The sequence below is a fragment of the Telmatherina bonti genome (genome assembly GCF_933228915.1).
Source record: "Telmatherina bonti genome assembly, chromosome: 11".
Lineage (NCBI taxonomy): Eukaryota > Metazoa > Chordata > Actinopteri > Atheriniformes > Telmatherinidae > Telmatherina > Telmatherina bonti.
Genome location: NC_136629.1, coordinates 17,935,315 through 17,962,745, shown reverse-complemented (window position 1 = coordinate 17,962,745; position 27,431 = coordinate 17,935,315). Strand labels below are relative to the sequence as shown.

The 27,431-nt window shown below is 37.5% G+C and overlaps 1 protein-coding gene across 1 annotated transcript; it reads left to right on the top strand.

The window, feature by feature from the left end:
* Positions 1-6,029: 6,029 nt before the first annotated feature.
* Positions 6,030-24,108, top strand: LOC306762786 (insulin-degrading enzyme-like; the record flags this gene model as incomplete). Its single annotated transcript, XM_079249397.1, has 24 exons — positions 6,030-6,189; positions 8,307-8,514; positions 9,688-9,857; positions 10,583-10,705; positions 10,982-11,094; positions 11,491-11,653; positions 12,467-12,559; positions 12,682-12,773; positions 14,223-14,303; positions 14,695-14,798; positions 15,057-15,159; positions 15,267-15,389; positions 15,742-15,824; positions 16,541-16,685; positions 18,544-18,654; positions 19,421-19,541; positions 20,203-20,294; positions 20,816-20,927; positions 21,318-21,485; positions 21,622-21,894; positions 22,175-22,236; positions 23,576-23,648; positions 23,732-23,799; positions 24,013-24,108. 24 exons carry the CDS (start codon positions 6,030-6,032, stop codon positions 24,106-24,108), a joined length of 2,937 nt encoding a protein of 978 aa, XP_079105523.1.
* Positions 24,109-27,431: the final 3,323 nt, after the last annotated feature.

Below are 27,431 nucleotides of genomic sequence, written 5' to 3'. Positions count from 1 at the left end.
CTTAAACTGTTTTTATCTAATTAATCAATGCAGTACTGCTCAATAGCTTTAAGTTTTAGCGTAATTAAAGCTACTGTGTAGCGTATTCAGCTGTTACCGACACAAATAAATCTGAAAGATTTAGTCTGAATGGAGAAGAGGACAGATTAGGCCATTAAACGTGTAAAAATTACTTAAATTGTTGGAGATGTGGATGCAGAACCTGGCTCTGTACTTGAGTCAGGTTCTGCTGGAGGTTTCCATCCTGTTAAAAGGGAGTTTTTTCCTTCCCACTGTCGCCAGTGTGCTTGCTCAGGATGGGAGATTAAGTTGGAGTCCAACTCAATCTGTTGGTTTCCTTATATTGGCTATTATGAAATGGCTTTCATTATGTTTTTTTCTCTGTCTGTAAAGCGTCTTGAGATGGCATTGCCGTGATTTGACGCTATATAAATAAAGTTGAACTGAATTGAATTGAATTGATGAAGAACTCAAAATAATTTGTTGTGGGAGAATTACATGTCATGAACATCTCACAAACATATCAATATTTTTGGACAGTTCATTTATGCATTTAGTAAATTTTAAGTATCATAAACAGCATTTTCCAGTCATTTTTGTGGGCTTACTCTCACAAGAAGGCAAACACGTTTTTTGTTTGTTTTTGTTTTACTTTAAGCAACAACTCCTACATTAAGTAAAAAAGTAATTTCCAATTATTTTGGTTTCATTTCATTTTAGATTGGCTCACTGAACATTTATGAAATTTAACATTATAATTCTGACCCTTAGAGAACCCAGAAATGCATTGAAGAGATGGAGTAAAAGGTTTTTTTTAAGAGACCCACCCTCCCCCCCAAAAAAAGTAAAATCAAAAACGTAAATAATATAAATTAAATTAAGTAAAACGTACAAAAATTTTTAAAACAGTTCTTATTGTATTTGTTTTCTACAGTAAATAATGTCAAAATCAGCAGTGAGTAGCTGGTTTTACCAGTTTTAAAGTCGCTGCATTGGCTCCCCGTGCAATTCAGGATTGATTTTAAGGTTCTTTTAGTGGTTTATAAATGTCTTAATGGTCTTGGGCCTTCTTATTTATCTGATCTGTTTTTAAGGTATGAACCCTCGCGGACCCTGAGGTCCTCAGGTACCGGCCTTTTAGTTCTTCCTAAAGTTCGTACCAAAACATATGGCGAGGCCACATTTCAGTATTACGGGCCTCGCCTATGGAACAGCCTGCCTGAGGGCCTCAGGGCTGCAGAGACTGTTGATGTTTTTAAAAAAAAGCTCAAGACCTACCTTTTTAGTTTAGCTTATAACTAAGTTTTAACATTCTTATATTAACCCATATTTATCTTTCTTTTTAGTTAATTTTATTTATTTATTTATATATTTTATATATTGATTTACATAGTATAGATTTTATTATTTTATTTTAATGGATTTTATTTTTGTTTAGTTATCACTCCAGCTCTCTCCTCATCGGGGTCCTCTTCGCCGAGGGCTGCCCCTGCTCTGACTGCATGGGTGTTGCTGTGGGGGCTGTCCCTGTCTGGTGGGTCGGGATCCAGCGCTGCAGCTTTACGGTTGTGGCGTGGGTCCTGTCTGCCCGGACCCGGGTGGCCCCCATGGTGATGGCCTGGGTGGTCTTGGTTGGGGGTAGCCCTTTGTGTAGAGGCTCCCTGAGAATACCGTTTCCTTATCTGGTGCACATCTGGTGCAAATGCACCTGGCCATTCATTCATCTTCTTTTAACTGTTACAGGGCAAATAGGGCATGGGTGAGGGTGGTTGTGGGTGGGTGAAAGGGGATGTGTATGTGTGTTAGTGTTTTATCTATTTTGATGTAAATTGTTTTATAATGTAAAGCACTTTGTATTGTTTTTAAGTACGAAAAGTGCTATACAAATAAAGTTTGATTTGATTTGATTTGGTGTTAAATTCCAATAATCACATTCTCTGAGTTAATACAGATAAGAAATCTTTGTTACTTCTGATTGGCTCCTTTTCAAAGCCTTCTTCAGCTGAACGTAGGAAGTGTGAGGAGGTGCCAGGTGTTTTTGAGTCTCATGTTGTAAGTGAGCTTGTGTGGCCGCACAAGATTTTGAGGGAAGGGCATCAACATGTTTATGGCTTCGGTGTGTGGGGGGGGGGCGTAGACGTTATCCGAATCATCAAATTTACAGTCATACATATATGTATGTATATATATATATATATATATATATATATATATATATATATATATATATATATATATATATATATATATATATATATATGAATGTTGTTCTTTACGAGTGAGACTTGCTGTGATATCTTGGTGTGCAGCTTTTAGGTTGTTCTTCAGGATTTCTGGGTATGCTGGGGATTTTTGGGGGTGAATGGCTAGTCTGGGTTAAACTGAGGAGGGATTTTACTGTCTGTGTCCGCATTAATAAATAGTTTCCTGTTTATATACTGAGTTATTTGTTCATTAATAAAGTTCCATATATAACATGAACATCAAGTGATGATCACTTGTTGACTTTTTTTCCCCTTTTCTTGTAAGTGTAATAATGACCCCGATACTACTTTGTCAAAACTACATTCTGATGTTGCTGTGGTTTGTTACTGTTGTGTCAAATCAGCTCTAGGCTGAAATGTAAAGCTACCGGATCTACAATATGTCCTATATGGATTATCTGTGATCATAAATTGAATATCCGTTAATATAGTGTGTGTGTTAAACTGACAGGTGGATAGTTTGGCTGCTTAGTCTGTATACAGGTCCACATCTGTCCTTGTCCAAATCAGAAACAGCTGCGAAACTGTGCCAATGAGAGCATTTTTTTGGTCCAGGTTACATACTGATTATGAAACCATTTGTTGTTAACAACTCTATAAGGCAATGACATGGCTTATTTTATTGCATGACTTGTTTTGGTGAGGCCTGCTGGACTAAACAGATAAACATGTTAATACCATCATTAAAACACAAGACCTGTGTTGACTGTAGACAGATGAGAATAGGTGTTTGTAGTTTTATGTGAATGTTGGTCTAGTATGACCTTAAGTGATTACTTACTTCATATGTGTACTTGTATACTCACAGTGTGAGCATATCCATGCAATTAATGAGTTATGATGGCCTACATGAGTGTATGACTCCTGGCCTGACTAGTTGTGCCAGTCCAGCCCAGTTTTTTTGACATGTCATAACAAGGGAATGTTGGTGAAGCACAAAACAGATCTCCGTTTGTTCCCAAGAACTTTTTTTTTCATTTTTGGAACTTTATATATTTATGTGTGCAGCATATTAAACAGAACAACCACAGCACACTCATATTCATTATATATATATATATATATATATATATATATATATACATATATATATATATATATATATATATATATATATATATATATATATATATATAGTATAGTATAGTATAGTGTTATACTAAAAAGTATGAAGAAAAGTCTAAAACTAAGTGTATTAATACTTCAACTTACATTTATAGTTTGACACTAAATGTTATACTTGTGGTTTAATATACTTTTTTGTCATTCATTTACCACTTTGTCCAACTGGAGCTTATCCAGCAATCATTGGGTACACCCTGGACTGGTTACCAGTCCATTACAGGGCAAACACAGAGATACAAAAAACCACTCACATTCACTCATAGTGACAACTTAGAGTAGCCAATTAAGCTAACATGCATGTCTTTGGACGGTGGGAGGAAGCCACAGTCCCACCGTGCAGCCCTTAAATGTGATTTTTCATGCATGGAAAATTTTTCTGGTGCTCTTATCCAGTTCTGCTTCTCTAAAGTGTTGTCAACATGTAAATAAATAATGCTGAGATTTGCCATATGTGTAAAGGCCAATTTCACTTGATTCTTGGGAACCTAAACCACACACACAAGCTTCTGATCAGAAATTACATCTTCAAAACTGTACTCCAATCTTGTGCACAACATGTAGATTCATTAAAATAGTTTCTGATTTAAAATGCCAATTAGGCTTGTTTTTATGTTTTCGTCATTAAGGCCATATTTGAACAGGTCCTTCACAAGAACTATTTAATTTAGATTCTTCAAACCTGGACTGAAAAATCATGGACAGCACCTGGATTCTGTTTCTCATTTGTAAAACTTTTATTCTTTTTGTGAAAGTGCTAATTATGGTAATCTTAGATTATTTCTTTTAGTTTTATTAAGTTTTGGTCTGTTTTTCCTCTACACATTGTTTTTGTTTATTTCTGCCATCTGTTTTATCTTTCCAATAATGTGTTCCATTATTTCAGACTCTTCCTACCCTGCTAATTCAGACCTCCACCTGTGTTAAAAACTCCATTCCAGTCAAATTGTGATTTGTTTGTTTGTTTGTATAGGCTCCATGTGCATCTATAAATTGGATGCTCTACAGTTTACCTGTACTAAATGTTAGAGGCTTTTAATCTTCATATAATAATTAAATCCTGTTAGGTCCAAGTTTGTTTCTTGGTGCCTTATCATCCTTTCTGGATTAATTTATTTTCAGTGAGGCTACTACTGGTCATTCTTTTCATTAATGAATTACTAACATTTGTTCTGTCGTCGGCTGGAAATTGACCAGTCAGAGAAGAAGCTACAACAGCCACAGTCTCCACCTGTCTATGATCTTCACCAGGGTCTCAAAAACTCCTGCAGTGGCGCATGCAGGCCGGTTCTGTTATATGAACACATGAGCGTACCTCGGTGGACCGATCGGTTTATGGGGGCAATTCTCTGCTTGCAAATACTGTGTTATTCCCTCACAGTGCATGAATGAATCCTTGCGATGTGCGTTTTCATGCATGGGTACTCGTTTACTCGCCAGAACACTTAACACCCGTGGTGTTTGAATGAATGAATGAATGAATGAATGAAACTTTATTGTCATTGAGCCAGCGTCCCAGCACCCGTCATTGTTGCTATCTGCGATTTCCATGTAACGCAAAAAAAAAAAAAAAAAAAAAAACCAAACAAACAAAAAAACTGCTCTCTGGAAACCAGCAACTCCAAGTTTATCCCCAGATGCACATTCAGGTTGAACTACATCGCTTGTGTGTCATTTTCTTGAAAAATCGGTCCACATCAAGACACACTTCATTCTCAGGAATGTCCGTCGCGAGGCTGATCAGACCTTGTTGAGACCCTGTGTGAGCTCTTTCGTCCATCATTTATCTCAATAACTTTCCCAACTTTAACTGACCAAATTTGGTCTTATCTAAGAAACTTTTGTGTAAGACACTTGTTCATTTTTGGCAAGAGATAGTTTTCCGTCAGTTTGGTGATGCGCAGCAGATTTCCAACAACCATGCATAAGGAATATAAGGTTTGTTTAAGTATTGGCCACCTTTTATTTACTTAAATGTTCAAATTTAGTCCAAAGAAGTAGTATACCTTATAGTACACAAGTTCATGGTCGGTAGTGAACTTGCTATACTTAAACTTACTCTAGCATACTTATTATAACAAGCTTTAAGTAGCCTATACTATCTATGAGCAGATTTCATGGTTATGAGGCGGAGTTTTATCTGTGCTGATCTGTTTGGATTCCAGAGTATGTTGCCATGGTGATACAAACTGTTAAAAGGTAAACCGGTTTTTATGTGCACGTGCTCACACTGTGGGTTGTATTGTTATATTAACATGTTAAACCACTTGGAGAAATGAGTCCAGTCACTGGAAGCAGCATCTATCAAGCCTTTAGGTAAGTGCCTTTGGACAACTGTTGTAGCTTTTAAAAAGTACACTAAACGTCAAGTTTAGTCTGTCTATCTGTTAAACTAAACCAAAGAAACTGGGTGTATCTGCGAAACTAACTCAAAGATTTCATGTCAAGTGTTTGTTGTGTTTAAGACTTCAGCAACTGGAGTGACTCCAGCCTGATCTGACCAGGTGATTTATTTAGTTTTGATTCAGTTGAAGTGTAATCTTCATATTGGAACAATCCTTGGAGCTAAAATACCTGATTTTATCTCATTTCCTCTCATTTTCTCACAAGCACTGTAGGCTGGTGTCATCCTTACCATTCAGAATGACTGATCCAGCTGTGAAGAGGGTGGTCAGTGATATAATTCGCTCTCCAGAGGACAAAAGGCTTTACAGGGGCCTGGAATTTACCAATGGCTTGAAAGCCATTATCATCAGCGATCCAACTACAGACAAAGCCTCAGCGGCTTTAGATGTACACATAGGTAAATCTGTCTACCTGATTTCCAGTTTACTGTTGCCAAAGAATGCTAAAAATGTAGTAACTTCCAGTGAGCAGTAACCTGTCTGGCAGGACTGATGAGACGAACTTCTTGGTTGTGGCAATAAGATTTTTTTTGTTTTTGTTTTTACTGAACCATAAACATTTTGACATATTACAAACCGGATTCCAAAAAAGTTGGGACACTTTAGAAATTGTGAATAAAAACTGAATGCAATGATGTGGAGGTGCCAACTTCTAATATTTTATTCAGAATACAACATAAATCACAGGTCAATAGTTTAAACTGAGAAATTGTATGATATTAAGGAAAAATATGCTCATTCAAAATTTCATGGTGTCAACAAATCCCAAAAAAGTTGGGACAAGAACCTATTAGAGGCTGGAAAAAGTCATTTGAGCATACAGCAAACACCTGGAAGACCAATCAGCACTAATCAGGTCAATTGGCAATATGATTGGGTATAAAAAGTGCTTCTCAGATTGGCAGTGTCCCTCAGAAGCCAAGATGGGTAGAGGATCACCAACTCCCACAATGTTGCGTAAAAAGATAGTGGAACAGTATCAGAGAGGTGTTACCCAGCGAAAAATTGCAAAGAGTTTGCAGTTGTCATCATCAACTGTGAATAATATCATCAGAAGATTCAGAGAATCTGGAAAAATCTCTGTGCGTAAAGGTCAAGGCCGGAGAACCATACTGAATGCCCGTGATCTCCGGGCCCTTAAACGACACTGCATCAAAAACAGGAGTGCTACTGTGAAGGAAATCACAGCATGGGCTCAGGAGTACTTCCAGAAACCATTGTCAGTGAACACAATCCACCGTGCCATCCGCCGTTGCCAGCTGAAACTCTATTCTGCAAAGAAGAAGCCATTTCTAACAAAGATCCACAAGCGAAGACGTTTACACTGGGCCAGGAGTCATTTAAAATGGAGTGTGGCAAAATGGAAGACTGTTCTGTGGTCAGACGAATCACGTTTTGAGGTTCTTTTTGGAAATCTGGGGCGCCAGGTCATCAGGACCAAAGAGGACAGTGACAACCCAAGTTGCTATCAACGCTCTGTTCAGAAGCCTGCATCTCTGATGGTGTGGGGTTGCATGAATGCGTGTGGCATGGGCAGCTTGCACATCTGGAAAGGCACCATCAATGCAGAAAAATATATTCAGGTTCTAGAGCAACATATGCTCCCATCCAAACGTCGTCTCTTTCATGGAAGACCCTGCATTTTTCAACAAGATAATGCCAGACCACATTCTGCATCAATCACAACATCATGGCTGCGTGGGAGAAGGATTCGGGTACTGACCTGGCCAGCCAACAGTCCAGATCTTTCACCTATAGAAAACATTTGGCGCATCATTAAGAGGAAGGTCAGACAAAGAAGACCCAAGACGATTGAACACTTAGAGGCCTGTATTAGACAAGAATGGGAGAACATCCCTATGTCTACACTTGAGAAGCTGGTCTCCTCAATGCCCAGACGTCTGTTGAGTGTTGTAAGAAGAAGGGGGGGGGGGTGTCACACAGTGGTGAAAATGGCCTTGTCCCAACTTTTTTGGGATTTGTTGACACCATGAAATTTTGAATGAGCATATTTTTCCTTAATATCATACAATTTCTCAGTTTAAACTATTGACCTGTGATTTATGTTGTATTCTGAATAAAATATTAGAAGTTGGCACCTCCACATCATTGCATTCAGTTTTTATTCACAATTTCTAAAGTGTCCCAACTTTTTTGGAATCCGGTTGTAGAAGACAGACTTGCTCAGATTGTAAAGTGACATTCAGTGTAGTTATATTTTTGTATGACAACACGCCATTTAGTTTTACTTTCTAATCAACCATCACCTTAATTGATTTGCACTATTATTTATTATTATTAATAGAACAGTGTTTGTGTGTGTTGACATAGTTAACAAAAACTAAAACAGTTAGAGCACCCTTTGTGGGGTAACTGCATATCGTAGATCCTCACTGTCTCTGCTTTCTTAAAAAAAATCTGTTAAACTATTATCAGTAATTACTTTGTTTCTAGATTCCTATGCACCAACACCTACAGCTTCATCAGTCACATCTGAGTGACCATTTCTCCTCAGGTTCACTGTCAGACCCAGAGAACATCTCAGGCCTGGCACACTTCTGTGAGCACATGCTGTTCCTGGGAACAAAGAAGTATCCCAAGGAGAATGAATACAGCGAGTTCATCAGCGAACATGGAGGCAGCGACAACGCTTTTACCAGTAGGGAGCATACCAACTATTACTTTGATGTGTCTCATGAGTACCTGCAAGAAGCTCTTGATAGGTAATGTGCTCCACATGCTAGTAAAATACCTGTAAAAAGCTCTTGTGTTATTTTTCTTGCCCTAACCTGTATACAGCTAGTCAGTGGTTATTCATATTTTGTAATGTGTACGACTTCGACTTTCCTCAGCTTTACAGAGCAAATCCAGATGGATGTTATATACTCTTCTTAGTCACTAGAGTCCATGTGTATGCGGGACCATACTCGTGTCCCAACTGGGCGTGTTTGGAAGGGGTCTTTTTGAAGTCAGAATTTAATCTGTAGGGATAAGTAGCCTTATGAGAAATTAATGACTTTTAAGAACCTATCCCTTTGCCATAAGCCCTCTTTCACCAGTAAATTATCAAGGCCATCTGGACACGTTTGGTCGAAACAACACTGTGGAATGAGCTTAAATGTCAATGAAAAATCATTGCTTGAAAGGATCTTGTGCTGCTTTATTCTATCTACACAGAGGACATAGGCTCTGAGATGATGTTTTGTAGATTTCAAGCAGAAATTCTCAACCACTGTTGATAACCAATGTCTTGCAACAAAAAAACTTACCCTGCTTTTCATATTGTGAAATTATATAAACATTAGACGATGTTGAACCTTTTCATATCAAGCATTTTAACAATGCAGCTCTTGGTGCAAATGCCTTTCCTTTCCAACGGTTTGTGGTTCAAGTGTTTTAACTCTTAGTTTAATGTAAGACAAAACAAATTTATTTGTATAAAAAATTTCATGTACAAGACAATACAAAGTGCTTTACATGAACAACTTAAAAGCATAACTGCTGGTGCAAATAAAGCATTAAAAAGTAGATGTAAAGTATTAACCTTTGTGTCTGCTTTGCTTTTCCTGTTTTCATAGCTGTTGATCTGATACTGTCATATTATAAATTTATCTTTATAATTTAATCTGAAAGTCCATCAGTGCATGTTCAAGTGACCATAGCACCATAGCAACTCAGGTTTAATGTGGAAAACAATTGCTCATTTTATACAAGTTAATCAGTGTTTCTCTAAATGTAAATGATTGTGGCACACTGCCCTCCCTCACAGTTTTGAAAAATCCAAGAGGAAATCCTGTTAATGATGCTGAAATTGATGAAACATTATTTGCAATACTTGTACATTTGTATGCTGATCCTACAGGATGATTTCCTCTGGCTTTTTTCAATCTTTGCAGGTTTGCCCAGTTCTTCCTGTGCCCTCTGTTTGATAAAAGCTGTAAGGACCGGGAGCTGAATGCGGTGGACTCTGAGTATGACAAGAACGTGATGAATGATTTCAGGAGGCTTCATCAGCTCCATAGGACCACAACCAACCCAAACCACCCATTCAGTAAATTTGGAACAGGTAGAAACCAGCAGGAATTGTCATCACAATGACATTATCAGACAGTAATAAAGCAATTGTACTATCCAGAGACTCAAGATGATTTTTTATATGAACCAAATTACTTTCATTTTATTTTTTTTTATAAATTGCTGAAGCTATTATTAATTTGGTTATTCAAAATAAAAATGAGTTGTTAGGAGGGAAACAATGTCCCACAATTGAAGGAGTTTTTTTTTTCTGTATCGTAAAGTCATGTCCACTGGGATCATCTGTAAAATAACCACCTGATGGCAGTCTTGTCTTTAAGTTAAGAGAACGGGATCAGATGGTCTGAAATCTGTGCTCCTGAAGCCAGCTGACACCATCGTCTCTGAATTGTTGCTTTAAGTGTTTGCCTTCAAAAAAAAAAACCCACTTCTAATGGTCAGTCATTTTCTTATTCGCTTGTTCCATTATACATGTACCGGTACTTGTATACTTCACATGATTTTGTGCGTGCAATCCAGCGAACATCAATCAACTCAGATGGTCTTCTATTTTATTCATCTGGTATTTTTAGTGAATGACCTTTTTTATTTAAAAAGAAAAAACTGCTCTCAGTAAAGTGACATCTGTCCAAATCCCTTAACTAAAGATGCTCTGCTCTGTCAGTGAAAAGTAGAGGATGTTTGTTTGTTTATTTATTTATTTATTCAGCCCACAAAGCAGAAACAACTAATAGGCTGTTTTAATATTTCATGTAGGTAACAAGTGGACACTTGAAACCAGACCGTCTCAAGATGGTATCGATGTACGTCAAGAGCTCCTGAAGTTTCACTCTACATATTACTCCTCCAACCTCATGGGACTGTGTGTGTTGGGAAGAGGTAAGTCTTTATCTCTCACAAATGTTACATGGCCATTTTTCCGTGTTACACTATTTATTAACTCTTTCAACATCACCAAACGCTCCAAACAGTTTTAGGTGCTTGTTTTAAAGGCTATTCACTGGAATTCTATCAAACCCTGAAGGTTGTTTATGATATTCAATTTATGACATCAGTTCAAACACAGTACGGTGAATGGCTCCTCTTTGTAATAATGCTCCTTTTGTCTGTTTAATTACCGATGCTTACATAAAACTGATGTCTTGATCTTTGTAGAGTCACTTGATGAGCTGACTTCAATGGTGGTGAGACTTTTCAGTGAAGTGGAAAACAAGAATGTTCCCATCCCAGAATTTCCCGAGCACCCCCTCCAAAAGTCACAGCTCAAAGTGAGTTTTATTGGATTTCTTTATATTCTGGTCTAGTCTCGATATTCCAAGACATTTTCTTTACATTCCTTCAGAAAGTGTATGAATTAGGGCTGCCAGTCATCTTCATTGTCTCAAGTTGGAAGATGAAATGCCACTAAGATTAAAAATGTATAACTTTTGGCTTAAAAACTATGTAAACGGTGCTCTTTGTTGCGCAACTGATCTAGAGTCCTGTTTGTCATGAGCATCTTCTGCCTCTAAATTGGTCATTTCTTGTTAGAATGTCCTCATAATGCTGTCAAGTATTGTCTTTTTCTTTTTTACTTTATTGGGGTTGAGCTTGAGTGTTTAGTTTCAACCCAGAACCTGTTTGCTCTGTTTGTAATATAGATGTTCTTCTTCTTTTTAATACAGCAACTCTACAAAGTGGTTCCTGTTAAAGACATTAGAAAGTTGAATGTGACTTTCCCTATTCCAGACATGCAGAAGTACTACAAATTTGACCCAGGGTATTATCTGGAACATTTGGTTGGTCACGAAGGACCTGGAAGTTTGTTGTCTGAGCTCAAAGCCAAAGGTACTGAGATGTAAGGTTGACCTGCCAGCTGATAACAAATATTTTAAGGATTGTTCTTGAAAAAAGCCATATACTGTATCCTCTGAAAATAAAAGATGTAAGACTTGCTAATGTTATTTGATACTTAAAATTTTTTTTAAATAATTTCTTCATCTTATCAAATCACAAGAAATAAGACTTTCAACCACTTCTGAATACATTACACTCTTTTAGAATGCATTGGACTGAAACTTTTAGTGTGAACTATTTCAATCAATTGTTGTTTATAGTACCTCAGGGGGCCCTGCGATGGACTGGCGAGCTGTCCAGGGTGTACCCTGCCCATCGCCCAAAGCCAGCTGGGATAGGCTCCAGCTTCCCCGCGACCCTGAATTGGAATAAGCGGTTCAGAAAATGAATGAATGAATGAATGAGTACCTCAGGGGAACCATTCATTTAAAAGCTTCACGTTTCTAATATGTAATCAAATCAAATTAAATTCAAAGATACTTTATTTATCCCCGAGGGGAAATTCAAGGTTCAAGTCAGCTCGTCCAAGGTTAGACATACAGACATTTACATTTGACAAATTTACAGGACAGACTGATACTTCGGCCCTGCAGCCAGTTTTTTAACTGGCGCTGCCTCATAAATGAGGAAAGATGACATGAGGAAGGATGGGTGGGTGTTAAAAAAAAGAGCTATCTCCACACTTCACCTAAAGGGGAAGGATAAAGATGCAAAAGTAAAAGTCAAATGCAAAATGTAAAAGTAATTAAAAAGAAAAAAAGTATACCCCTTACTAAAGAATGTGTTGTGATGATTATTTTTAAGGCTGGGTGGACACTCTTACTGCAGGACAAGAAGAAGGAGCCAGAGGATTCATGTTCTTCACCTTTAATGTGAATATGACGGAGGAGGGTCTCTGTAAGTAACCCTTTATTATTGCAGATTGTCATCACTAGTACATAAAAGATAAGATTTATGTTTTTAATAAGATAAAAAATAAAAGAAAACATGTATGTTCACTGAGGTATCCGTTACTGCAGTGCATGTTGAGGACATCATCTTCCACATGTTCCAGTACATCCAGACACTGCGCACTGAGGGGCCTCAAGAATGGGTGTTTGAAGAGTGCAAAGTAAATTCTGTTTATTTGTTCACATTATTTTTGAAGATATCAGATTAACCTGCTCAATATTTCACAATTTCTGCTAACCCATGTCAAATGCTGGCAAGGCTGTGGACCTTTCTGGGCCAAAACAGATGTAGCTGTTTGGCACTGGAGCTTTGTGACAGAGATGTGGCTTCAAATGCTGAATGGAGAGGCCGGAGACAGAAGAAATACTGAAAATCTTGTTTATTTATCGCAGAAGGACAGCAGGGAAGACTATAACAATGAATTGGCAAATAAAAAACTGAAACCAATTAGTAAAAATACACAGAAAAGACAACAAGACACAGATGGATTGAATGAACTCAATGAAACCAGGTGAACTACTGAACAGGACGGGGAAGCTAAACCAAGTACACAAGGGAGAAAAGCTACAAAATAAAACAGGACTAAACTACACAAAAACACAACACCATGGCAGTAGCAGGTACAGTACCGGTTTCTTGGGCTTTGTGGAACAGGTGTACAGACAGCTGGCCATCTGCTGGTCATCAAGATAAGGCAGATGTTTCATAGACTTGAAAGTGAGATGGGTCCCCAGGGCCCATAGAGGACTTGGACAGAATAAAAAGGATAAGATTTTCTAAAAGAAAGAAGCAAGATGAATCCAGTAGAACAACAACCCACAGACCATGGTACTTCCAACACTTGTGTTGTGATGGAGGGATCAGGAGGTATAAAGAGTATAATTACCATAGGAACACAAAGGTTTTGTCTCTTTGTCACAGAGATTGATGAGTGAAACCAGAAGTTGTAGGAAAAAGTGAAGACACTTTGTCAATAGATCATGTCACTGATGTCATTTCTTTAGGATTCCTATAAGTTGGCAACTGGTGCTGAGGTCGTCACTCTGCTCATTATTCTCTGTGGCTCTCCCACGGATGGTTGTGGTGTTTGCTGCAGCTAGTTCCTGTCGGATGGGAAAACATCACCGAACTGTCACCAACATCTCCATGGTCTTGTTCACAATCACTTCTAAATGGGAGTTGTCACACCACTGCAAAGCTGAATTGTGGCACATTCAGAGAGACACATCTGTGTGGGCTTTGGTGTCTCTAATGTGGCAGACTACCAGTGTCTTTCATTTTAAAACAATGTTTTACTTTTTATTGTCAGTGACCAACAACCAAATTGAGAGTCAAGCTGTTTGTCTCCCTCTGTAGTGAGAAAATAACTAAGAACAAGTGAATTATCTTGCTTCTAACCGCACAAAATGAATTCTTAGAAAAAAATTAAAGTGAAAACTTGTCATAAAAGTTTGTGAGAATCTTCTCGTTAAATTCTGACATAGCTGAACATTTCTGGAAAAAACAACATATAATTTTAAGGACAGCAGTCCAAGGTTTCATCAGCTGTAACTCATATAAGCACTTTGTTGTGTCTTTACTTGTTCTTCCATTCTTTGTTTCAATGTAGGATTTACAGAAAATCGCGTTCAGGTTCAAGGACAAGGAGAAACCACGTGGCTACACCTCCAGTGTTGCAGGTCTAATTCATGTGGGTTTATATTTCTGATTGCAGAAACTAATTAACCAAGCTTGACTGTGTTTATTTATTGTTAGTATTATCCCAAGCTATTTATAGCATTTTTTTTTTTAATTATAAGTTTAATTATATATACACTGCAAGACTTTTTCACTTATGTGTTGCAAACGTCTTGTTTTATTGTTATTCTTCCACATTATAATCTTTGTTCTGTCATTAAAGCACAACTTTATGTATGTAGCAAAAAGCTACATGCTTTTACACTGTATGTTCTGTCCTTTAGTACTAGTTAAGTCTGAACAATGACTTCACGATAAAATAAATTGTTTCAAAGTTGTACAGTAAATTCCCTTTTAACCTCAGCAAATGCAGTCTGACCAAGTATCTGCACTATGTGTTGTAGAACTACCCTCTAGAAGAAATCTTAGCAGCAGAATACCTTCTGGAGGACTTCAAGACAGATCTGATCGAAATGTTGCTTAACAAGCTAAGACCAGAAAACATGAGGTCAGTTGTTGCTCATCATGAAAAAAGAAGAGGGAAAAAAAAATGTTTTATTTTTTTATGTTAAAAAACTGAATTACCACCTGTATTAGTGAGGTATCAGACAGTTAACACAAAATTCAATAAATTTGTAACTGGATATTATTCAAGCTACATTCAGATGAAATGTCCTATGGCCTTGATTTAGCCAAGAGGACATGGAGTATGTGATCGACTCACTGTTTACGTCACTGCTTTTGTTTCTTTCCCACCTGCTTCCAGAGTTATAGTGGTCTCAAAATCATTTGAGGGTCAAACAGACAGGACAGAGGAGTGGTACGGCATTCAGTACAAACAGGAAACCATAAGTGAGGAGACCATCAAGGTAAACTTACTTGGTTGTGCTTTTTCTACATTCATTTCCTGTTGATGATTGATGGTGTCTTTTCCTTTTTAAAAGACGGTTCTGCTGACTGAATGCTTGTTTTGTAGAAATGGGAGAATGCAGACCTGAATGGCAAGTTCAAACTACCCATGAGAAACGAGTTCATCCCCACCAACTTTGAGATCTACCCTCTGGAGAAAGACTCTCCTTCGGTTCCCACTTTAATCAAGGCAAGTGTTTTTTCTGCACGCCTCTGTTAATAAAGGAAAGTCACTCTTATCTGCCTAACCACAGCAGACGGTTCCTGCTTCAATCATTGTGTTGGAAACTTCTTTCATGCTTTCATATGGAAATTTGCTGTGACTGAAACATGAAACATTTAGTGATGTTGTTGCCATGATGTCAAGACTTGTAACTGTGTGCATGTTTTATATCACAAGTAAATGGGGAATGAAAGCCACTGAACCATCATCCTGTCAAACAACCTGTCACAGTAGTTTGTTAGATTTATGTAAATAAATGGGCGAGTATTTCCTGGACTTTCAGAGAAAATGAGAACCTTTTGGTGTTTATTTCTTCCAGGACACGGCTATGAGCAAAGTGTGGTTCAAGCAAGATGACAAATTCTTTCTTCCAAAGGCTTGCCTGAACTTTGAGTTCTTCAGGTGCGTCATTTATTATTTGGAAATTGATTTATTCATTTAGACGGAGTTTAACTCTGACTGAGTTTGCCATCTTCATTGTAAAACCGGATAGTTTTCTACTTAGTTGCTCATTTTTTCTCAATTACACACAGTAAGTATGCACACTGTTACTATAGTATATAATGAGAATGTGTTAAAATAATCAGCCAATAAAGTGCAGAAAAGAAACATTGAGATATGCAAGTTTTAATTTGACTAAAGTAGATTAACTTTTAAATCTCAAATGGTAAGTAGATTACTGTGGTAATCTGTGGAATGCTTCATTAAGGGAACCTGCCACAGTTTTATTCTGCATCGATGTAAATGCTCCTACACAATCTTAGAAAGGCCAGTATTGTTTTTACAGTCCCAGGATAGACTGGATTATCTTGTATCCAGTGATCAACAACGGAAATGCCAACAACAGGGCAGCCTACAGTAGTACTCACTTTTTGTTCAATACATGTGCCATCCCCTCTATACTTAATGTTTAGTACTTCCTCTGTGCTTTGGACCTCTGTTTCAATTTTCTCTACAGTCTGTTTGCATATAATGACCCTTTGCATTGTAATATGAAATATTGATATCATTTTAATATTCAGTGTTAGAATATTTTAATCTTCATCCAGGAATAAATGCAGAGATCAGTGTCGCTGCACTTTGTATTCTCTGTGTCACCACTGCAATTTTCTCTACAGCCCGTTTGCATATGTGGACCCTCTGCATTGTAATATGGCATATTTGTACATGAAGCTCCTCAAGGACTCCCTCAATGAGTATGCATACGCAGCCGAGCTAGCTGGCTTGAACTATGATCTCCAAAGTACCATCTATGGGATGTATGTAAGTATTCAGAATCCTTCTCCAATGCATCCACAATCCTGAAGCACTCTCAAAGTAGGCAACCGAGATTCAGCCAGACCTCATCCCTTCTGAGAAAACCCTGATCTCAGAAAACTACTCGTTTTTGGGTTTTTTGGTTTTTTTAAATTTTGATATATATTTTTTTAATTTGCATAGAAATCCAAATTAATGTAGTTTAAACCAAATTATCTAATAAAACATGCTTGCCTTGTCTTGACCGGTCAACCCTCTCTTCTATTTTTTCTTCACTGTAGTTTTCCTGCTTATCTCCTAACAGTGACGTGCTAATGAAAAAGAATTATGTATTCTCAAGTCAGATGTTGATTATTCTCTCCTTTTAAAGTAAAATGAAAAGGATTTAAAAGCTGCATTATGTGCCCCGTCTGGCATGGCTGATGTTTGATGTAGCCATTGATAAATAAGCTGTTCAGCTGTTGAGTGTTCTCCTTAGAGCAGAGTAAAAAATATTTTGAACTTTCTGCACTCAGTTTAATTGTGCTAACTGTTTTCCTTTTATTCACACTACTTTACATTAAATACAATTTTCTATTTTAAAGGCACTCTCTATGAAAAATAGTTTGAAGGCAATCTCCAATCTGAAAAAATGTTCTCTATTTTTACTAGAAACGTCATAATTCAGCCTAAGAGGCAGTAAAACAAAATACTGTAAAAACTGTTCCTCAGCCTAAACATTCAACTTTTATCCATGTTTGTGTTCACCTGTGTTCTCAAAGGTTTGTACAGCTGTTGCATCTGGGCTTAATGTAAAAAGCCCATTTCAAGCTAAGTTATGTTCCAATGAAAAATTGTACTCCCTTTGACTTCAAGTTAAGCTCATGCTTACATGTTTAACTGTGATGACTTGATTTGTCCTTCGACATAGTTTTTCAACACACTGTAGCTGTGAGGATGCATGTGATTTGCCTGAGTCAGCACTACTGCTGTCCTTCGAGCTCAATAATTTTAGGAGACATTACCTTCAACAGGTTTCCCCACAGGGACTTTGACAAGAGGATGAGACCAGGAATGAAATGGCTCTGAGAGTCTAGCTGTGTGGTTGGAGGTTTTGCTGAGTCATGAAGGACATTAAGGCGCATGACTAAATGGAATCAGTGCATTACCTTGACTGTTCCGTTCTGCTGTTTTTAAGTCATAGAAAAGTGCATCATTAGAGACAGAACAGAAACGTTTACAGAGACAGATACTTTTAGGGGGGTTTTAAGTTCAGTTTTATCTTCATATTCATGATCTTTGTATGTTATCTTTATAAACAGAACATATTACCTAAGCTACCCAGGAGTTCTTCCTTGAACATTTGTTTTGGTGGTGTTTGGAGTGATTATGTTAATCTGAGCCTGGTATTTTATGTTGGAGGTGTGACTTGAATCCATTCTTATCAAAGAGACAAATCAGTCATCTTATTTACCATCAAGTGGTTGCTAACTAATGTAAAATTTTAAAATCAACACAAGAGAACATACAAGAGGTTAGCAGTGGCTCAGGTGGTAGAGCAGCTTGTGACCTGACGGTCGGCGGGTCGAGTCCTGCTGCCCCATGCTGCTGCAGCCCTGAGGGGAATTGTTCTCTGAAGAATGGACTCAAGTCCAGATAACTGCAGAGGGCTGCATCAGGAACGGCATCTGGCATAAAACATGTGCCAATTCACCTGAGTGATGATTCGCTGTGGCAATCCCTTCAGAGGGACAAGCTGAAAGGGAAACAACAAGAGCATACTAGCAGCCTTGTTTTTTGTTTTTTTTTGGGGGGGGGGGTTTGACTTCTTTTACATTTGGATGTCAATGACAAACCTCTTGTCTTCTGTCACTGTTTGCTGTAGCTGTCAATCAAAGGCTACAATGATAAACAACACATCCTGCTGAAGAAGATCATTGAGAAGATGGCGACCTTTGAGATAGATGAGAAGCGCTTTGACATCATCAAAGAAGCTGTAAGCTGTGACTGCACCTTTTTTTCCACCTGTCAAGTTGGGTTGAGATACAGTGACTTGTTAAATCTAAAAAGTAATATATTGCTAAAGATTTTTCCCCTTTGACATCTATCTTTTGTCTTTTTTGTTGTTGATGGCTACTTTTTAGGGTTTTTTAAAACTTTTTTTTTTACATTTTTTGTTTGAACCTATAACAAAAGACAGATTTGTACTTTTTTTAATGTAAAATTTCAAACATGTAGTTGCATTATTATAGCATTTTTTAAAACCCATGTAGTACTTTACACTACATGCCACAGTCACACATTAACACACACACACACACTCAGTCTCTTGCCCAAATACACTTAGGCATGACGTCATGGGGAGCCTGGACTCAATCCATCGACCTTCCAGTTGGAAGGTGACTGCTCTTCCAACAGCCATAAATAAAGACAAAATGGTTAAACAAAGTAGAAAACAAAACAAAACATTTAAAAATGTGATATGTTAACCCCTGTCGGCAATGGATCTACATCTTCAATAATTAGTTGAGCTGCTAATATACTGGAATAAATAAAAGCTCACATCAGTCTTACTGAAATACGACGCACTGGAACACTTTTGCTTCTAATAATTACCAAATATCCCAATGGGGAGATGTACCAAGTCCATAGAAACACCGGCCTACCAAAACTTGACTTCTCCCCATTTCATTTTCCTGATTTACACTTTTTTGTAACTTTTCTTTTAAAAAAAACATTTCTTAACTTCTCTTTCCCATCAGTACTTGAGGTCTCTCAATAACTTCAGAACTGAAGAGCCTCGACAGCACGCCATTTACTACCTCCGTCTATTAATGACTGAAGTGGCTTGGACCAAAGATGAGCTCAGAGAGGCCCTTGATGGTGAGATGAAGCTGTTGATCTTTGTGTTTCCCTTTACTCTGGTCTCAGAAGCCTTGTACATGAGCTTATACAGACTAAAAAATCAATTAAAATTAGAGCCAATTCAGTCCTCATGTTAAGAAAGTAGTAAACATTTGGCTATGCAGTAGTTTTAGAAAGTTAAGAGGGATAGTACATGTAGTCATCATCTTCTTGTGGCAAAAACTCAGTATTTAGTCTTTCATTGATGGGTTCAGTTGTTTGATGCACAGTTAATAGAAAGCTGTTCATTCTCTCTTCAAATCATTATTACAACGCCAAGTCTGTTCTTCGGCAGCAGCCTGTAGCTGAGCATTTCCTCCTCACCGTCTGGAGGCACATTGCTTTATTTTTGCCTTGGAGCTATTCTCAATCATGAGACTCAATTAGCCTGCAGGGTAAAGGCCAATGGGTCCACCACCTTGGGCCTCCACATAGCACAACTTCCCTTATCAGCTGTGCTACCCTCTGCTACAATGATCTATGTATCTATTTAAATCTAAAAATAAATAGATAAATCTATCTATTTATCTCAAAATAAAATCTATTTATTTTTCAATTTGCACGACTGTCTAACATGTGACAGCTACGGACTGCTCCAAGTTCTATTATTGATTATTATTGGCTGTGACATGCATTCCAGATGTAACTCTTCCACGACTGAAGGCCTTCATACCTCAGCTACTGTCTCGGTTACATATTGAAGCTCTTCTCCATGGCAACATTACCAAAGAGGTTTGTTCACTGTCTCTGTTTTACTGCTATAAGAGTTTGGTAACTTCTTTATAGTTTCTACAGTATACCTCCTCCATCTTCCCATTTAATCATTTTAATATATATAATTGGTATTTATATATTAGAGGATTATGGTGAAACCTTTTAAGAACTCTTGTTTTTAAGCTGGTTGCAACGAATAACAGGCAGACTACAGATGAGGATTTCATTTGCTTTCTATGTTGTCACCACACAGGATATCTATCTCACATCTCATCTCACAACCTTCAAATCAGCTCATGTTTGCAAACAGTAATGGAGCACACTGTGCATATTAGTCAGTAAGCAGTTGTATACATTTAGGATGATGGCATGTGCTGTGTTTGTTTTGTTTATGAAAAGACCTTATTTTGATCTCATTTGAGAAATTCTGAGTGATTTGTGAAGGATGTGCATAGAAAGTTGTTTCTTCCTTTTACTTAAGCTACTGAAGACAATTCAATCTAAAAGGTTTTTTCTTCCTCTGTGTTTCTTCTCTTTAGTCTGCTCTTGACATGATGCAGATTTTGGAAAACATACTCACTGAGCATGCTCACACAAAGCCCCTTCTACCAAGCCAGCTGATTCGTTACAGAGAGCTGCAACTTCCAGATGGTAAGTTACATGTTGTGCACCTTTCCCTGCACACATACACACACATTTATTTTTACATCATCACTATGGTTGATGCTCCATTAATGCAATATATCCTGACTTCCTGGCCCTAAACCAAAGGTTTTATTTAACACCAACATTTTGTGAAACTTTTACTCTTGACATTGGTGCATCAGTTTCTCAAACATTATGTCTGTGGCTTTTTGTGTTTCCCAAGTAAACCTTTTGAAAAGTTAATGAAAGGTATTTTCCCACGATCAGTGTGCTTTTATTTCAATATTTATTTAAAAAAAAACAAAAAAAAAAACATAACAAATGGAATATGTACATGATTACAGAACAACAGAAACATTCTTATCATAATGTTTTTGATCTTTTTGGCTTTCTCAGGTGGTTGGTATGTTTACCAGAAAAAAAATGAGGTTCAAGACATATGTGGCATTGAGATCTACTACCAGACAGACATGCAGACCACCAATACTAACATGCTGCTGGAGCTGTTCTGCCAGATCATCTCTGAACCCTGCTACAGCATGCTGAGAACCAAAGAGCAGCTGGGTTAGACCGCAACACACACACATTTTATACATTTTCTTTTTTTTAGCATGGCTAACTTTTTTCCAGAAAGGTTCAGGATTCAACAGTCTCATTGGTCCAAGCTCTTACATATTTCTCTTTTTGTTTCCACCCAAAGGTTACATTGTAAGGAGTGGCCGTCGGCAAAGTAATGGGGTGCAAGGACTTTGCTTTATAATACAATCAAAGAGGGCGCCCCACTACCTGGAGAGCCGTGTGGAGGCCTTCCTCAGCACCATGGAGAAGGCTGTGGAGGACATGAGTGAGGAAGCCTTCCAGAAACACATCCAAGCCCTGGCCATCTGCCGCCTGGACAAACCTAAGAAGCTCTCTGCTGAGTGCACCAAATACTGGGCAGAGATCATCTCTCAGCAGTATAATTTTGACAGAGGTGAGACCAAATTTTAACTTTGTTCAAATGTCTTTTTTATTTCCTGCATCAAGTGAATAGGAAGTTGTTACAAAAACTCAAAAAGCCTCTTTGTGCCCTACAAGTGTTTTCTGGCATTTACCAGACCAACATTGTAAATAAAAATTTGTTCGTTATAATATGACAAGATAAAAAAAAAGACATTAATAAATGCAGTTGAGTAACTGAGTCTCTGTGAGGCTAAAAGCTACTTTCCCTAATTCTCTTTAGATTGATGCTTGTTTTTCTTCTTCTGTTGCAGATAACATTGAAGTAGCGCATCTGAAGACTTTGACTAAAGAAGACTTATTGCTCTTCTACAGAGTGAGTGGTACAGCTTTTTCATGCGTCACCTCATCCCTTCAATACATTGGACTGCGAACAGCGGGGGAGTGGAACCTCAGTGGAAACGGCTTTAGAGTGGTTAAAGTTAAAATGGTGTTTCAGTGGATGTGCACTTCATGATGCCACTCACTAGTTAACCACCAAATGACAAATGAGAAAAACAACACTATATTCTTGAGTTGTATTATATTGTCAGCTATGTCAGTATGCTACATATCCAAATTAGTTGATGAATCTTAGTAATAATACTGAGTAAAGCCATGAATTTAAAGCAAAACTAATACTATGGTCACCTTACCACAGCCGCCCTATGTGCATTCATTTGGTGATGCATAGAAGGCATAAATTTATTTTGTATATTTGGTCCCAAGGTTCTGTCTAAACCTTTTGACACTGCTCATAAAGTACAAATTAGAAAGGAGAGAAGTTCCCTGTGGAACAGTGGAAACTATTACAGTTCTTATACAGAAAGAACCTAATGCATTTCTAATGTCATGTTTGCAGCTATTTTTTCATTGTATCCAAAGCTGACAGAAGAAGAAGTCTGACAGAATCCTGCATAACAAGATTATTAAGTTAAATCCCCAAAGACTTGTTCCCAAAACAGATCCAATACGAATCTACGAATACGTAGTTTTTTAGAAACAGAACAAATTTAGAAAAAAAGATATATATATATATATATATATATATATATATATATATATATATATATATATATACATATATATATATATATATATACATATATATATATATATATATATATATATATATATATATATATATATATATATATATATATATATATATATATATATATAATGAATATGAGTGTGCTGTGGTTGTTCTGTTTAATATGCTGCACACATAAATATATAAAGTTCCAAAAATGAATATGTATGTGTGTGTGTGTGTGTGTGTGTGTGTGTGTGTGTTCGCCGCTTTTTGCAATATACTTTTATGTGCTTGTTTGTTTCTGAATCATCAATGCGACAAGTGCAGTTTCTGAGCCTTAGGATGCAGCAGAGCAATAACACCTATAAGAATTCATTAATCCCTTTATTCAGTTCTTTAACCGCTTAGTCCAGTTGAGGGCCATGGGGAAGCTGGAGTATATCCCAGGAATCGTTTGGCAAGAGGCAGGGTACAGCCTGCACCAGTCGCCAGTCCATCACAGGGCACCCCAAGAATTAGTGTGATAACTTTCAATGTGACATCAAAACGAAACAGAAGAAGGGTTTACAAGTTGGAAACTAATGCCATGTTGCTTTAAAGACATTCCCTGTCCTAAACTTTTTTTTACATATATATACAGGAGAAGCTGGCAGTTAAGGCCTCGAAGAGACACAAGATGTCTGTGCACATCCTGTCCAGAGACATGGAGTCATGTAAGTACAAAGATGCTGGTTGCTTCATATAATTCTTTTTTCTAAGTGACATTGACTTGTAAACTTGTGTGTGTGTGTACCAGGTCCAGTAGTGGGAGAGTTTCCTGCTCAGAATGATATCAGCCTGGCTCCTGCTCCTGCCCTGCAACAGGTAGTCAGTACTCTTTTATTAAGTCTCTTGATTAATTCCCTACTTTGACTGTTTGCACATTTTACTCACCATAAACTTGTAACAGACAATTCAAAACTAAAGAGAGGAATAATTGTTGAAGTCATGTAGCATGATATGAATCAGATCCAGAAAGTGAAACTATATTTGGCTTCCTCGACTCCTCTTTGATCTCCAGGTGTTTTGTTTCCTCAGCCCACATTGGTGCAGGACATAATGGGGTTTAAGAAGAGTCTGCCTCTGTTCCCTCTGTCAAAACCTCACATTGACTTCATGGCTGCCAAACTGTGAGCGAGGCTTGAAGGTCGGCTCACAGCAGAACACGGTGGGGACAAAGGAGGCCGTCAGCAAAGGATCTCATTCGGTTTCAAACTTAAACTAATGCCGACCTTTATCTTCTATCAAGAATATGTTGGCCCGACTAAGCCCACTGTTTGTTTGTGTGCGTGCATGTAGAATCTATTGTAGATGGCAAATGGGGTCAACATGCATGCTATACTTCGGGGGAGACAGGCCTTTTAGGCCTGATAGCACCCTTCCTGTGGATGCAGATCTGCAAAAGTCAAGAAAAGCAACCGTCTTACAGGCTGTCTGGAAGTTAATTCAACACCATTATGCATTTAAATCAGTAATCAAGTGTTGTGTTGTTTACCTGTCTATGAAATAGTGATGTTAAATGAATTATTGAATCAAAAGTTAATAATAAGGATGGAAAATGTAACTTATAACCTAATAAATATGTGCGAGTTGTGTTACTTTAGCGATGATATTATTGAATCCCTAATACTAATGGTGAGTGTCATTTTGGGGTCAGCTAGCTGAGTAAAGTTTAAGAAAGTTTGTGGCGTCCGACATTTAACTTAAATAGATTTGAGGAAGTGAAAAGTGGATCTTGGAAGAAAAACTACAATTGTTAAAGAGAGATGATGGAGAAGGCCTAGCACTTGTCCAGTAACAATGATGTGTGACTAGGATTATATATAAAAATAATCATAAACTGTAGTTATATGTTCTTATGTTGTGAGGAATGAGCATCAGTGTGGCCACAGAGACATGGACTTCTCAGAGGAAGTAAGTCAGAGCTGAAACTTATACTGTCAACACAGAGCTATCTTAGGATTTACCACTTTCCAATAGCTGTTTACTTATAATTAGGACTTCTAAGATTTTCCGGCTATCTCATGCCAAGGATGACAAAAAGAACTTGTGGAACCAGATGAATCTTATGAATGTTTTAACTCTGTTCACACAAAAAGGACTTGTACCATATATGACACCAAAATAAGGATTTTCAAAAAGTTCTGACCAAGCTCTTTCTCAAATTCTTCCCCTAAAAGACAAAAGGTTTCTGAAATGTTTTGAGGGTTTTGAACTCTCAGCTCCAGGTTATGAGAGCTGGCACAAGGACTGACATAGTGTTGCTCTCTCTCTAAAAGCAACACATTTTACAGCTTTATCAGATGATTTTCAGAACAAAGTTAAAAGTGAGTTAATCAAGCTGCTTTATGGTTGCATGTGCTGAAATACAATCAGAATTGATCATAAATATTTTACTCTGAACCCAAACATTAAATATTTCTGATTGATTCATTTTTGCAATAATGCAAACTTACTTCCTTTTATCCCTGTTGAATTGCTTCAATAAAAGAGAAATCCTGCAGTTAAAGTTGTAATTATTGCCCCAATGTCACACCAAGTTACACAGTAGTAGCATCCTGGCATCGTCTGAAGAAATAGTACTTAGAGGTGTATCCTAGCTCACACAGAGACCTATCCCTGGAGCTGAGACCCAGTGATCAGATATAAATAATTATCTAGCCAATTACAGAAGCACTATTCATGAGGAGGTGGCTATGGAGAACCTGTGTGGCTGACAACATAGACTCTGGGCTGAAATGTCAGAAGAATATGGGGTAGACACTGGGATAGGTAGGTGCGGTTAGAGCCGGATGAACACCTTCGAAATTAGGCTTAAGTAGGTAGTCGCCGCGCTCGGATGAAACCCCAACTCAAGGGATGGACAGCCAGCCCAGAGTGGAGTGACTTACAATGGTTACCCCCTCATGGCATGGTAGGATTAAACAAGAGGAAATTAAGTCCTATAAGTATTATGAAGGCGAAAGACCCTTCACAAAGGAACTTCACAGGTGGAGGATTTTGTTTGATTTCTTCCAATGCTGTTTTGAGAATGAGTTTTGTGTGCTAAAATGGGGAAAATGTAAAGGATCAGGAGAATATCTGCTGCTGACATCGCAGGACATAATATGAAAAGTTTTATGTAAATATGTTTCTTGGGCCTTTTTTTTTTTATCATTTTAATTACAGTTTTTAAATGTTTTTGGTTGTAAACTGGTAAAATGTTGACACTTTATGACATTTTTTTTTATATTGCTCACTGTTCAAACATTTTAAGTTTTAAGTTTCATAGCTGTTCACAGTATTGTGTGATTAAAGGACTTCATAAATATTGCATGCTGGTTTTTTGTTTTCTTATTTGATGGCATGGGTTATCAGTAATCATCAATAATAATATTTTGGCTGTAATCTGGGGATGTTGAATTAATTTACATTGCACATCTAAATGTAAGACCTCCTGCAGCTTCTGCCATTTAATTTAAATAATATTTGCACTCTTTCCAAAATAATGAAAGTTCTAATCAAGAATCAATACAAGATTAAATGAACATCGCTCTGTACTGCTTAACTAATGGCCACCATAACATACTGTATTGGCAACCCATCACCTTCATCCTTACCAATGATTCTGAACTGTTAGGGATTTTATTTTCAATAGGTGAAGTGTCTGCAAGAGAATTTGTCGCTGGGCTTGAAAAATACTGTTGTCAGCCAATCTTCACACAACCCGACAGAGCTTGTACAGGTTTGCATGGAAGAATTGGGCTATACTGCAGTGTTGAGATGTGAAAGCCTTGTTGAGACCTATCCACACGGACTTCATGCTATGATACAGCTATAGGGTGCATTAGCTCAACACTGACTTGAAGTGGGTGAATATTTATACAATCACTGATTTTATGATGCATGTTCATATTTAACTGTCAGTTCTTCGTAGAAATAAGTTTTAAATTTGACATTAAAGAAAACTTTTTTTTTTTTTTTTTTTTTTTTTAAACTTTTTTTGGTCACAAAAGACTTATGTTCCACATGACTGATTTACAAAAGCAACAAAAGAGTAAAAAAAAATTGCAGAGGTTAAATACTTTTTATAGAGGTGCAAATTGCACAGAGGTCACCAGTTTCCAATCTGACCCTTCATGTGGTCTTTTTAGCTCCACAACAGTGCCAGACAGTTTCGTGGTTGTGCTTTTTAATGGCTGAGCTGCTGAGCCATTCATACACTCGCCAAGTGATGTATGGCTCATCACCATTGGACTCTAGAGGAGTGGAAACATGTTCTCAGCAGTGACAAATCAAGCTTCTCCATCTGGTAATTCTATATAAGACTAACTGAGTTGGACATTAGACCATTATGCTCCGCGTCGTGCATTATAACCGTCTAGTGCACGGCTCCTCCTTGTTTAATTCTGACTTACAAAACTTGTTAAATATGCTAAAATATATGAACTATTTTATGTTGGCCTTGATGTACTTTG